This window comes from Xyrauchen texanus, chromosome 9 (genome assembly GCF_025860055.1).
Source record: "Xyrauchen texanus isolate HMW12.3.18 chromosome 9, RBS_HiC_50CHRs, whole genome shotgun sequence".
In the NCBI taxonomy this organism is placed as follows: domain Eukaryota; kingdom Metazoa; phylum Chordata; class Actinopteri; order Cypriniformes; family Catostomidae; genus Xyrauchen; species Xyrauchen texanus.
Genome location: NC_068284.1, coordinates 7,188,986 through 7,204,358, shown reverse-complemented (window position 1 = coordinate 7,204,358; position 15,373 = coordinate 7,188,986). Strand labels below are relative to the sequence as shown.

The window sequence follows — 15,373 nt, the reverse complement described above, 5'->3', positions numbered from 1 at the left end:
AAGTACTGTTACTTCTTAAAAAATGTAGTTTGAGTAGAGTAAAAGTACCTGTCCTAAAAACTACTCAAGTAAGAGTAATTTAAAAGTACTCATGTGTAGTGAAAGCTATGTGCCTTTATAATAAAACTCTATACTGCAATTTAAAAATGTAGCACACATGCCAGAATTTACATTCCCATTTATGGCTGTTTGCCAGAAAGAATAAACAATATTAGTATTTGGTGTTTGTGACTGCCAAATTTTAAAATACATCACATATCTATGATAAACACTACATGAATCTGATTTAAAAAATAAAAGGGTGACATGATTACATAAATGAAAATATAATATGTATGAAAAATCACATAAGTCAGCATAAAAGTAGTCGGTTAAATCCATGACTTCAGAAGTGATATGATAGGTTGGGTGAGAAACAGATCAATATTTAAGTAAATTTTTGCTATGAATTAATTAATTAATCTACACTTTAACTTTCACTTTCTCCTTCTTTTGTTTTTGGTGATTCACATTCTTCATGCACATCGCCATCTACTGGGCAGGGAGAAAACTGAATGTAATTTAATGAAAGTAAATAATGAGAGAATTTTCATTTTTGAGTGAAGTATTCCTTTAAGTACCACATGGGGGGCCACATTATCCTCCTTTCTGAGATACAATGTCCGGCATTGATATAGTTCTTGTATCTTTTAGGCCCAGAAATAGTTATGTTCTCATTCTAATGCATGATGTACAATTTTCTGAAGTTTGTGACTGGTGGAATGTTCTGCTGAAGTATTGCTCTACAAAGGTTGATACTTTTCTATCAGGCATTAGAAAAAACATGATAAAGGCTAAGCATAATTATAAATTAATTTATCATCTTTACTTTTCTGGTAATTTATTATACAAATTAACACAATCTCTACATCAGGGGTCAGTATAATTAAAACAACTAACAATATTATTAAGAATATTATTATTAAGCTACTCAAGTTATTCAGCCAAAAGTGAGTGGTTTTCTCATTTCCTTTTTAATGTTGTTTGATTAATAGCCTTTATATGACATAGCCTACTAGATGGGACATCCTCACCAAGATGGGCATTGGCGGAATTCTAAAGTGTATTTGATTGTTTAGGCACAAACCCGCTTTAGCGCTCAAACATTAGCCGCCTGTCAGTCAAACAACACGCTGCTACATATTTCATCTACATCAACCAACCAGTGGTGCTCTTGTTATCGCGATCGATGTAATGAACACCCCTGTTCTATATGTAGAATATAGGCTAAGAGTAGAAAATTACTAAAAATGTTAGCATCATTATCACAAACATCTCTCTTTTTTTTCAGATAAACATCAAGATTGTTTTATCGCCTAGCCCTATTGACAACATTGCCCCAATAATCAACCCATCAACCCAATAATCTCAGTGATAGATAGTTACTTTACAGGCTACATTATAGACACACAGAATCTATTAAGCAGAAATATGAAATTTACCTCAATATGTTTCTTCAAATTAGAGGCAGGATTAATGCTGATATCTGGCTTGAGCAAGTTAAACTCACATGACACGATCATGAAATTGGACTTTTTCACTGTGAAAATCCCTTCCAGGTGCAGCTGTGATGTTCAGCTGTAAACTATGCTTGAGGCATCCTAAACAGTTGGCACCAGATCTGTAGCTGCCGTTCAAATTTGTAAAGTGTGATTTGATTTGACAGGAGTCACGAGACTCTCCCTAGCCAATCATGTTGATAGATAAAAATAAAATCAGGACTGGGAAGTAGCGAACACAGACAGTGAGAAAATAGCGCAGTAAAAGTACAATTATAGCCCTTAAAATGTACTCAAGTAAAAGTATACCATTTTGTAACTACTTAAAAACGTACTATTCTTTGGGAACAGTAGTTAATTACAGTAACGTGAGTATTTGTAATTCGTTTACACCCCTGGTGTACTATCAGCCAAAAGCAGATATGTTATTTGGCACAGAAAAGGGCTTAAGTCTTAGTATCTGTAACGTTTGTGTTAAAAAAAATGTTAAGATATGTGCACAGCGCACACCACTTAGAAAAAGCTGCGAGTATCATGTTTGATACATGATTTTCTTAAGCATTTATATTATCCACATGAAAAACTCTTGTCTGCAATGTACTAGATGTCTACTGCCTCCTGGTGAAAGTTTCTGTGCTCTTCTGGAAGTAGAAGACTACATCCGTAAATATAGGTAGCTGACTTGCTGCTTTGCTGCCTAATCAGTAAATGGATTAACCGACAGTGTTTTTGAATGAATGGAACTCTTAATGAAACTGGTCTCCAAACAGTTTGAAAAGCATCTTATTTTTATCCTCCCTCCTTCTACAGCTTCCAAAGGCACCATTTCCTAGTTTTTGGACACAGCCAATTGAATATAGGCTGCATCTGAAACCAGGTAAATACTGCATCCGGAGGCTGTATATGGAGGCAGGAAGACATCAAGCATGTCCGAATCCAATGTTCGCTTCTCACCTGTCTAATGAGATACCTTCATCTGATTGATTTTTGAAGGCAGCATAGATGTATCGTTCACTGCCTATGAAATCCCACTCTCCTGTCCGTGCAGATCCACTGATGTTTGAGCCAGTTGATGGTGGCCAAAGAGGCAGTTGGTAGCCAATTTGTATAAATGTAAGTTTTATTCACTTATTCAACTTTTGATGACATTTCTAGTGAGAAAGTAGTATTGTAGTTATTAAATATACACTCGGTTATCGCCAAAGCTCTCTTCATTTTGGTCTAAATTATTAGACCATTGTGGTTTTGTTGGACTGAATGAAGCAGATACATTAACTTTAGAGGACACCAGATGGCCATAATCAGTTGCTGGTATCCTAGCAATAATGTGACATAATGCTGGCTCAGTAGCCTGTCCAAAACCAGTTTCTGGAGGTTCCTTTGTATTCAAATACTGTCTGTTGAGTCATTGAATGGTAGGGAATCCAGGCAACAAGACAGCTACCTTCAGCTACCTTTGGAAAATCTCTCTCTCTCTCTCTCTCCATGGTACTTAATGGTGTAAAAACATTCTGTACCAATTATGGATCAATACATTTGTAAAATAAATATAATTCCTTATAGATTTTTTAACAAATGGCCACAAGATGGCACAATATGAATTCTCTTTTATGGTCATAACCTCCTGTCCTGTTTGGTTTCTGTCATTTCCACATGCGTTCGATGTGCTAAGTTTGTTGCATTATTAAAGCATCTCTGCTTTATTTGTTCTTTGCTTATGTCACAGGTCCTACTTGAGCCACTCGAGTGAGATTCGAACCGCTGATCCCCAACATGGGATTTGGGTGCTCTAGTAAGTTGGCTATAAAGCCATGGTCTCTAGACTCGTCGCTAGTGCGTCTCTTAAGGCCAGGAGAGTGAGGTTTACACACTACAAAGCTATCACGTACCAGCTTGCTACCTTTACCTTGTCTTTGGAGTTGCTTTACTTGTGTTACTCTTTGGGAGGAAAATACTCTCTTTAGTCAGGGCCAGTACCAGGATGTGATCTTTGGGAGGAGGGCCAATAGGTTCTATCTTTGTCTCACAGGGATGGTCCCTCTTTGTTGTTTCGCTCAAGGAAATAAGGAAGATATTGGGTGGCAGTGACACCCCCAACCTGACAACACCCCCCGGCCCGACACGTTACTTTAGTCTAGCAAACTTCTAGAAACCCCTTGTATTTAATGAGGGTATATCTCACAGGTCTCTGTGTCAGCTCTAGACTCTAAACAGAAAAAAAAAATTGTCTGGAGACAAATGGCGTTTTTCACCTGTCAATCATTTTGTGCATTCTACTTCCATGAGACTGAGCCATTGGATAAACCATGCCTCCTGTTTCAAAAACCTTGAACTCCAAAGATACCAAAATGAGATTTATTGAGAACAGAAACGGTTGTTAAAAACAACAGCAGTAAAATAGCGCCCTCAACTGACAACTGTTATGAACAACATGGCATTAAAATGCATTATGCCTCAATTGCTTACAGCACCTTCAAATATTTATCTGTTTTTCGCTCACAACCATTATATCGCTTCTGAAGACATTCTATTTTATGTTTTAAAGACTTGGGAAGCATTGCAAATGCATCCTAAGAATACATCTTAATAATTACTTCTCTAAAATTGTAATCATATTACTGACGTTACTGATTACTTTTAATATATTGTATTACTAATTACATTTACTTGTAAAGTGTTACTTTCTAAACACAATGCACAAACATAATGTCTATATTTTCTCCTTGTTCATTGACTTGTTATGGGGTGCACACCCTTCACCTGCCACTGAAACGCAAATAGATGTACAAATCAACGTAATTCGTGTTTTAAACGTATTCTACATATAGTAGCTATAATATGAAGAAATATGTGTATCCCAAGTAAACGTTGTTTTAAAAGAAATAAGTCAGTTACAGTAATCTAATTACAAGAATTTGTAATGCCTTACGCCACTTTTTTGTATTAAAAAGTAGTCACAAGTAGTCGGATTACAGTAATTAATTACTTTGTAATTAGATTACACCCAACACCGATTATTGTTTACTTTAAAGACTGCCCTTTTATTTCCTTTTATCTTTATTTCAATTTTCCAATGTATTTTCTACATTATATATGATGTATTCTGTCTCATTCTCGTTTTGAGCTGCTGTCATTTCTAAATGAATGAAGTCTCTCCTCAAGTCCAGCAGATGGAGGCATGAGCGCTCTTCCAGGTTGCAATCTTCATGTCTCCCGTAGAAGAAGATTGCCCGGCTCAGTGAGTGAAGAACGCGGCAGGAAAGTCAAGCGACTCCGCGATCACTGTGGCGGAGAGCAGTGGGGAACTGTCCTGCAACACGCTTCTCTGTCTGTAGACCCGTAAGACACGGGCCGAGGTGTCGAGTGCAGGGAACCTTCTTCCTCCAAGGACTTACTGCCGAGAAGCGCCCGTGTCTCCCGCAGGATGGGCAACGCAGCGACCGCCAAGAAAGGCAATGAACTGGAGAGCGGTAAGAGCAGGCGAACTAGCCATTGTGTAGTTATATTAAGTGATGCATTACTTGCCAAAGTACATGCTGTTCTTTATAATGTTACTACCACAGGGCTAATGGTAGTTGAATGAGTTTGTATTATGCAAATCTGAGGCAGATCTGGAGAGGTTGGCGCTTTCAAACCACAATAGCACGAAAATTAGAGTTTATGTCGTGTTAATCACAATCAGCACAGGGGTTTTGTGTGTAGATTGCATTACAGTAATCTAGAAACCCCTAAATGAGTCAAACTAGCTTCACTATAGGCCTAAGACAGACCGTGACAAATACTATACATTAAGGGAAGATACTGAGGGTGTTTTTGTTTATTCAGATAAACTAGGGTCGTTCAAATGCCTTTTGTTTTATAACTACTGCTCGAGGTAAGTGGTAAATCTCAAAGAGGCTAATAAGCTATCTGCTAATGTAAGAGAGGCCCAAACAGACAGACGTGCTGACGCTATCGCTTATCCTTTACATACACTTACTTCGTTTACTTTGTCGTTAGGTTGTGCGAATGAAACGAACAGTTGATTTTTATCTCTTAAACTAAAGTTAAGGGGTAATGAATGTATATAATGAGCATACACGGTCAGTTCGGGCCTGTTTACATCAGTCTGTCTCTAGTAAACAAGCTACTCAAGTTAATTAAACGCCTGTTGTAGCCGGTGGGTTTATTATTTTAACTGCTCCAACAACTAACTATTCAAACGGCTTCGCTGAATGTTTAAATTCATTTTGAGCTTACAAGAGTACATTTGTTATCCTAAAGTTTGTTTTTACACTTAAATGCAGAGTTGGCAATTTCATCAACACTTGTGCACTGATTATTCAAACCTTTTATGCTGCATTTCATGCTTATAGCTATGCTAAGTTTTTCAAAAAGTAATTAAAGTGATAAATTGGACGTTTTTAGCTATCTCTTAGTTTTAATGGTTATGTTATTGCTTTTTTAAAAAAAAACAAAAAAACAATTATCATCCCCTAATTTGGAACGTCCAATTCCCACTACTTAGGAGGTCCTCATGGTGGCGCGGTTACTCACCTCAATCCGGATGGGGGAGGACAAGTCTCAGTTGCCTCTGCTTCTGAGACAATCAATCCGCACATCTTATCATGTGGCTCGTTGTGCATGACACGTGGAGACTCACAGCATGTGGAGACTCATGCTACTCTCCACTTTCCCTGCACAACTTGCCACTCGCCTGTTGAGAGTGAGAAACACTTCATTGCGACCATGAGGAGGTTACCCCATGTGACTCTACCCTCTCTAGCAACCGGTCCAATTTGGTTGCTTAGGAGACCTAGCTGGAGTCACTCAGCACACCCTGGATTCGAACTCGCGACTCCAGGGGTTGTTGTTAGCATCAATACTCTCTGAGCTACCCAGGCCCAAAAGTTCACTCAAAAATTATAATTCTCTCATCATTTACTCGTCCTTATGTTGTTGCAAACTCGTAAGATTTTATTTCTTCTGCTGAACACAATTGAAGGTATTTTAAAAGGAGATATGATGTCTGTTTTTCCCTACAATGCAATTGAAAGCTCCAAAAAGGAGGTAAAGTCTGCATAAAATTAATCCTTATGACTCGAGTGGTTTAAACCATGTCTTTTGAAGCGCTCCATTCATTTTTGGGTAAAAACAGACCAAACTGTAACTCCTTTTACACTGTACATCATGACATCAGCAGGCTCTTTGGCGATCATGGCAGTCTGTTCTTCTCACCTGATTCTCAAATCATTTGGATTGCTTCAGAAGACATTTGTTAAACCACTGGAGTCTTAAGGCCAATGCATACTCCACGCAAGTGTGTGAACGCAGAATCGAGCACTTGGCCACCACATTGCCAACACGCAGTCCTGTTGAACTTGCTTAACGTGCATTCTTGCGTTACAGTGGTGGGAACAAACTTCAGTACTCAAGGTGGTGATAGTTACCTTTATACCTCTGTGCTATTAAACTTGGAATTAGTGCTGGGGGATATGTTAAATTTGAGCGATAAAATATTACGTTATCTGATTACATCATCAATCCCCCTGCCAAGGGTCGGTTAATTGTTTTGCTCTATTGATTTTGCTTTAAAAATGTAATTTATTTATTGAAACATGAAAAACATAAAATACATTTCTAACTTCAAATTGCACTTTAAACTAAACATAAAAGTAATTAAATAACGAAGTGATCCAAAAATCTTATTTAGCCACCTCCCCCAATCCAAATATTTAATTATCACGCAAGTATCCGTCAATGACAAAAGGTGGAAAATTACTAATACCCTACCGATTAAGAACTAAAGACAATTATAACTGTAAAGATAATTATTATCAAAATAGATAAGCCTGGTAAATTCCCTTGTGTTACCAAATTAATGCTGCCGAATGTGTTTTTATCGAATTTGTGTTTGTATTGCTTTTTCTTAATGCAGTTAATGCTGCCAAAATAAAATTAAATAAAACTACATTTCTAAATAAAACTAAGGTTCAAGGTGAATCAACCACTGCGTTGAAACAAGATTTTTAAACTTTTCCCGGTACACGCGGCTTTTAAATGAAATAACCGTCAGATCAGAAAACATCTTCACTGTGCCTGATTGCCTATAACAATAAAGTCACAGATGAGAAGCACACTCATCTCTGAAGCTCTAATGCATGTACTCATCTAAAATAACTGACAATTCTGCTCTAAACGTAGGCTAATGTTTGCACTTAGATTAAATGCAAGTAATTGGCTGAAACGATGTGCTGCTTTTTTGCACTTTCATTTTGTTACTATACTTTTATTGTTCTTTATAAATAAAGTGACAGACTATCATGACATAAATGTAAATTACATTCACTTTTATGACATCCTTTTAAGTAAATGGTTACTGAGATGAATAACATCTTTTGTATTCTACATTAAAAAGAAGTCATACTGGTTTGAAACCATATGAATGAGTAAATGATGACAGAAGTCTGGTTTTCTGTACTAAAAGATTAAACCACTTTTTGCGCTTTATTTATATAAATTCATTTTAAAGCCTGAACACTTCCAGCCTTTGCCTATAACCAGTTATACTGTACAAAATGGCCCATTCCATGCCTGTGCATACTTGTGGAAGGAGAACGTACCATAAAAGGATGTGACAGTGAGAAGGATCCTCCTGCAGACATGTGCTGTTGTAAAAAATCTTCAGTCCAGTTAGAGCAACATAAACTGGTCGTTAGGAATTAAACATGGTAATCTTCAATACAATGGCCAAGATAGTTTTTTGCAAGCAATGCAATGCATTTTATGTTGTTTTGTCATGTACAGATGACTCTGTTGTGGCTAAAATATTCATAAATATCTGTTTTGTCTAGTTATCATGCAAAAGCTTCTAAAACATCTCTTAAAGTCGTCTTAAGTGTGTTTTTTTTATTTGACATAACACGTTAACTCTTTCTATCTGTGTTTGCTATGTCTAGCTGCTTTTTTTGTTGTTGATTTTTAGACGATTGCTTTTGCCATGTCTTGCACTGCTTAACTGATGTATCTGTTTGACAGAACTTCTCTCTCTCTTTCTCTTTCTCTGTCTGTCTCTCTGTCATCATCCATTTGGGTGAATGTTCCTGAAAATCCTTGATGATCAATAGAGACTTTTGGTATGATCATAATTACTTTAGGTGACCACAGTGGCGGAAAACAGTCTCGCCACTTCAAGAAATGATGCAGTAAATTCTTAAGGATTAGCCGTCTTTTTCCTCATTGTTTTTCCATCACTGCGGTCAACTGAAGTCTGCTGTGTTTTTTTTTTTTTTTTTTATGTGGGATTGTCTTGTTTTATACTATGTCATGCTCCAATGTTTATTAATTACTGAGGAGATGCATGCATCACAAGAACACCTTTTCACCACTGATGTCCATGTCAACCCTTGCTTGATTTTGATGACTAGAAAATAGTAATAGTCAGTCTCATTTGTTATGTTGACTGGATAAATGCTGCCTTTTGATGCTTGATAGCAACTCACATACATTAAGGGTGTGTTCGCACTTGGCAGGTTTGGTTCGATTAAAACTAACTCTGGTTTGATTGCTCTGTTAGTGCGGTTCATTTGAACAAGTGTGAAAGCTGTCACCTGAACCTTGGTGCGCACCAAATAAGCAGACCGAGACCGCCTGAAAAGTGGGTCTCGGTCCACTTCCAAATGAACTCGGGTGCGTTTCGATTGATATATGAACGCAACCTGTACCAAAGACATCTAAACGGACCAAAAACAGGAAGTAAGCATACCTGGTTCTTCTCATAGGAGCTATGTTGCCCATTATAGTTTGGTACGTCGGAAACACAGTCAGCCGTCCTTGCAGCATATCTTCATTTGTGAGTGCAACAGAGGAATTCCTGGCACTGTTTTGACTCATTTTAATAGCTCTTCGTTTGTTCTTAGCTTGTAAAAATACCACCATATATACATATATAAATATAACGAGTTCATTTCGCCCAGCAGCCAGCATAGTTTTGGATGATCGGCAAGTTCCGTCAGAAAATATACATCATAAAAGCTGTCCAAGCAGGTTGTGACTTTTTCCTGAACCTTTGGATTGGTATCATTAGGTTCAGTGTTAAAAATGCCAGTGTGAACGCTAAGCAGTCCAGGACTAAATGTATAATTTTCTTTTTTTGGTCTGGACCAAGAGAACCGAACTACAAGTGTGAACACACCCTAAAAAGCCCTTTTTTTTGTGCGTTTGATTAAACCATCTGTTTTTATGATTGCAACCGTTTCCTCTTTCCTTGCAGTGAAAGAGTTTCTAGCCAAAGCCAAAGAAGATTTCTTGAGAAAATGGGAATCTCCACCACAGGTGAGTACAGCATAACACTGATTTCATAACCCATTTTAGTGCTATAAAAGTGCAACAGGATAATCATCGAGTTAAAATGTTGCACTGTACTGTAGGGCTGAAACGATTAGTTGACGTTATCGACAATGTCGACAATAAATAATTGTCGAAAAGAATAATCATTGTCATAGTCATTTAATCCCATTTTATGTAACATGAGATCACATTAAACTCTAATGATGACGCACGAGAGCAACACTGCAGTTCGCACAAGACTGATGAGAGGAAGAATTACACAGCTCACCGTCCAGATGCACTCTAAACAGCTTCAGCTTATGTAGATTGCAAAGTACATGGGAACTATACAAAAATACCAAATAAGTAAATACAGAAGCACTCTCGTTATGGAATAAGTGGAGTCAGAGCTCTTTAAAGGAAACTCCCCGACATTACAATTTAAATGCAGTTATATTTAATGCGTTACAGCTTTATTAAAGTTCAAATAATACGGAAGTAGATCATGTAAATAACTACAAACTCCGAAACTGGCATTTCTCTGTGCGGTCTGTGCCTCTTCATTGAAACTGCACCCGGCTGATGCACACTCTGGCGCGGGGACACTCATCTTCGAGCGCGGGCGCTTGCTACAGCTAGATTACAACGCGATGGCTCGTAACTTATTGAATCACAATATATGTCACTGTGCATTTCTTATCTTGAAGAAAAATGGCAGTAAGCAGCTTTATTAATAAGAGAGAATTTGTTTATTTGTGAGATAAAGATGGATTGAAGTGAACAGAAAGGTGATAGAGGGAAGTCTTCGCCCCATTATACACAGCAACAAAATACGGTAATGATTTGTTTCGGCTTGCTTTCCAATATAAATGCCTAAAACTCATTTAAAACAATGTACATTTACTTTAGTAGCTATACTAAACATTGAGAACATTGAATATAATATAAAAATACAAATATTTAAAAATATCTAAAAATCCTTTTAAAAAAAATATGTATTCAACTGAGAAGCAGCATATAAGATATTTAGACTTACTTTTAGAGAATAGATCTTGAATATATAAGTATATTTTGTCTTTACTGCACTCGCAGAAGTATAACCAAGTGAAAAAATACACGTACAGTGCATCCAGAAAGTATTCAAAGCACTTCACTTTTTCCACATTTTGTTATGTTACAACCTTATTCAAAAATGTATTAAATTCAATATTTTCCTAAAAATTTGACAAACAATACCCCATAATGACAATGTGAAAGAAGTTTGTTTTAAATCTTGAGCTCAGGTGCACCCTGTTTCCACTGATCATCCTTGAGATGTTTCTACAACTTGATTGTAGTTCACCTGTGGTAAATTCAGTTGATTGGACATGATTTGGAAAGGCACACACCTGTCTATATAAGGTCCCACAGTTAACCGTGCATGTCTGAGCACAAACCAATCCATGAAGTCCAAGGAATTGACTGTTGAGCTCCGAGACAGGATTTTATCAAGGCACAGATCTGGGGAAGGGTACAGAAAAATGTCTGCAGCATTGAAGGTCCCAATGAGCACAGTGGTCTCCATCCATAAATGGAAGAAGTTTGGAACCACCAGGACTCTTCCTAGAGCTAGCCAGCCGGCCAAACTGAGCGATCGGGGGAGAAGAGCCTTAGTCAGGGAGGTGGCCAAGAACCCGATGGTCACTCTGACAGAGCTCAAGCGTTTGTCTGTGGAGAGAGGAGAACCTTCCAGAAGAACAACCATCTCTGCAGTACTCCACCAGTCAGGCCTGTATGGTAGAGTGGCCAGACGGAAGCCACTCCTCAGTAAAAGGCACATGACAGCCAGCCTGGAGTTTGCCAAAAGGCACCTGAAGGACTCTCAGACCATGAGAAACAAAATGATCTGGTCTGATGAAACAAAGATTGAACTCTTTGGCCTGAATGGCAAGCGTCATGTCTGGAGGAAACCAGGCACCGCTCATCACCTGGCCAATACCATCCCTACAGTGAAGCATGGTGGTGGCAGCATCATGCTGCGGGGATGTTTTTCAGCAGCAGGAACTGGGAGACTAGTCAGGATCGAGGGAAAGATGAATGCAGCAATGTACAGAGACGAAAACCTGCTCCAGAGCGCTCTGGACCTCAGACTGGGGAGAAGGTTCATATTCCAACAGGACAACAACCCTAAGCACACAGCCAAGATAACAAAGGAGTGGCTACTCTGTGAATGTCCTTGAGTGGCCCAGCCAGAGCCCAGACTTGAACCCGATTGAACATCTCTGGAGAGATCTGAAAATGGCTGTGCACCGACACTCCCCATCCAACCTGATGGAGCTTGAGAGGTCCTGCAAAGAAAAATGGGAGAAAATGCCCAAAAATAGGTGTGCCAAGCTTGTAGCATCATACTCAAAAAGACTTGAGGCTGTAATTGGTGCCAAAGGTGCTTCAACAAAGTATTGAGAAAAGGCTGTGAATACTTATGTACATGTCGTTTTTTAAGATTTCAGAAAACTTATTTCATGTTGTCATTATGGGGTATTGTTTGTAGAATTTTTAGGAAAATAATTAATTCAATCCATTTTGGAATAAGGCTGTAACATATCAAAATGTGGAAAAAGTGAAGCGCTGTGAATACTTTACAGATGCATTGTATATACAAAATACACTTATATTTAAGATTCTCTTAAAGCAAGTCTAAATATCTTACGTTGCTTCAAAAGTAAATGTATCTTGTTTTAAGGATTTTCAGACCATTTTAAATGGAAAATAATAAGAAAAAAAACTTGCTAACAATATATATATATGTTTTTTTTTGCAGTGAATTTCTTTACTGAATTAAATACATTGTTAGTAAGCATATTTAATACAACCTTTTAAATCACACACAGAATAATTGGTTTAGATCTAATGATTAATTGTTGCAATAATCGCAGAATAGTCAAATAATCATTCTTATAATCGTTAGATTAATCGATTATCAAAATAATCATTAGTTGCAGCCCTACTGGACTTCATTGTATCCAGCAGGAATTGACAGTCCACTCAGCGGCCATCTTGGGAATTCTCCCAGGCAGCTTCCTGTAGCTCAACTTGTAGAACATGGTGCTCGCAATGCCAAGATTATGGGTTTGATTCACACAAACTGATAAAATGTATGCCCTGATTGCACTGTAAGTCACATTGGATAAAAGTGTCTGCCAAATACATAAAATGTAAAACAAAAAAAACAAAAAACAAAAATTATTCTAGCAACAGAGACCCTGTTTCCATCTGGTATTAAGATGTGTTTCGGGTGATCCGATCACATGCATGTGGTTAGTCCTAAATACAGGTCTAAACAGGGTCAAAAACGTTTTGTGATCGGATCACAACAACCACAGATGAATCTGGTCAAAATCGCATGTGTCCACATCACATTTGAGGTGCAAACACTTATCCTTCCTGTTTGCATCTTTGCAGCAGTGAAGCACCACCCCTCACCTGTCAATCAACCACTGCGAGTGGCTTTTAAAAGGAAATAACCATCCAATCAGAACATTTGAAAAAGCAGAGACATACGAGCTTCACGGATCTTACTTAGTGTCTTATATCAACACAGATGTCAAGCACGAACACCCGAAGCTCCTTTAGTACAGGTAATCTGCTAAAATAACAGATAATTCTGCTTGAAATTTCGCTTTTGTGCTTAGATCAATTTCAGCCGCATCTGGGAGAAACAGTGCCCCATTTCTTTTGTGGTTTCTGTGTTTTTTCTGATTTTGTTGCACTTTATTATCATGCAGTAACACACTGACATTATGAATGATGTCATCATGAAACAGAGACCCTCCAAACACAAGTGGTCACAGGAGATGCATTTAAATGACCAGGCATAAAAAGCCATGTCTCACCTGACCAGTTAACACTGAATGTTTTGGAAAAGTCATGGAATTTTCGAACAAATATTTTCAGCATTGCAAGTGTGCTAATAATTCTTCAAGTGTGTGAGTGTCAGTGAGTGTTGTTTAAATAAATGTTTATTTTGTAGTAAACCATATAGCTTGTTAGTTCTCATTCATTTTAGTTAAGATATGCTGTGGTAAATTTTGACATAGGTTTTTCTTATTTTTACATTCATACATAGACATTTTAGGAAATGTATGGTCATGAAAATTCGCCTCAAAAGTCGTGGAAAAGTATTGGTAAAAATGCATATGAACCCTGTACAGGTACAGCTATTATCTACTTGAATGGCAAAAGACTAAAATCTCTAAAACGGTTGGTCGTGATTACGATAAAATAACATATTTCAAATCAGCAGTACAAATCTGACAACAATGGTGTCATAAATTGTGCTCTTTTGTGCTGTTTCTAGCTAATGCGCATACACGCTCTCGAATTAACTGACAGGCCATGTATGTATTTAAAAGGTGATTGGCTCTTTTACCTATAAGTCGGAACTTCCTTTTCTACACCTGCCATATTGGCTGTTCTGATTTCTCATTTATTTTTATACATGTGCTCCATCTCTTGCTAAACTGTCTCTGCTACTATGTTTGTACATTTAGCTTTTGGACTGTAAAACTTTCTCAGAACAGTTGCCTCATTAAAATTCATCCCTTTTAAAGCCACCTCAGCCATTAAACATTCACTCAGACTTGTATATCGTGCTGTTTTTGTGAGTGGCTCGGACACAAGTTGAAAAAATACTACACTGCTCCATTTAGCTGTTGTTGAAAACAAGACTGTCTTCATGTACATATACGTCTCTTATGAAATGAGTTGGATCGGAGTGAGGTGAATCGGAAACCGGTCAAATTATTTTAGGCTTCCATAAGTCTGACGAGTAGGCCAACTCGCCCATTAGACAATTTTGAAAAGTATGCTCATCCATAGTGCAAAGTGAGCAGTACATACTCAAGAATGGAGCCAGGTGGTGGGAGGGGTTAAAGAGAGAGTGACATTTGTGAAATCAGTCAAAGTAGTCATTTCAGAGGTAGACTATTTTGATTTCATGTAGATATTCACAGCTTCACAGAAAGTTGCAGTAAAAGGTCTAACTAGGACTGGGTAAAAATTTCAAATTTCCGATGCATCGCGATCTTCATTTGAACGATATCGATTCTCAAATCCCAAGATTGATTAAAATGTGAATAAAATATAATTAATACTTTTATAATGTACCTAGTTAGAAGGTCCCCTGAATAATTAACAGCATTGGCTGGGAGATCATTTCTTTAATTTGTAAGCAAAATGGACATTATAACTGATATATACCCATATGAATTGATATGGAATCAAATCGAGAGCTTGTGAATTGGAATCGAATTGGGAAAACTGTATCAATACTAGAGGTCGACCGATATTGGTTTTTTCAGGCCGATGCCGATCTTTTGAAATCCGGGTCGGCCGATGGCCGATTAATGCTGCCGATTTATTTTGGCCGATATGTGCTTGTTTTTAACCTCTTATTTGAACCTTTTATTTGAAAGATAAAATGTAACAAATAATTACTTAAGGTAGACAAAATTTCTCAACAAATACATTTATTGAACACTTGACATTTA

At 37.6% G+C, this 15,373-nt stretch overlaps 1 protein-coding gene across 1 annotated transcript in view; it reads left to right on the top strand.

Annotated features, from left to right (window-relative positions):
* Positions 1-4,746: 4,746 nt before the first annotated feature.
* Positions 4,747-15,373, top strand: part of LOC127649050 (cAMP-dependent protein kinase catalytic subunit beta-like) — a 37,999-nt gene continuing 27,372 nt past the window's right edge. The window contains exons 1-2 of the mRNA XM_052133943.1: positions 4,747-5,008; positions 9,790-9,851. Coding sequence (XP_051989903.1) covers positions 4,963-5,008; positions 9,790-9,851 — 108 coding nt within the window. The 5' untranslated portion in view covers positions 4,747-4,962. The remainder of the gene's footprint in view (positions 5,009-9,789; positions 9,852-15,373) is intronic.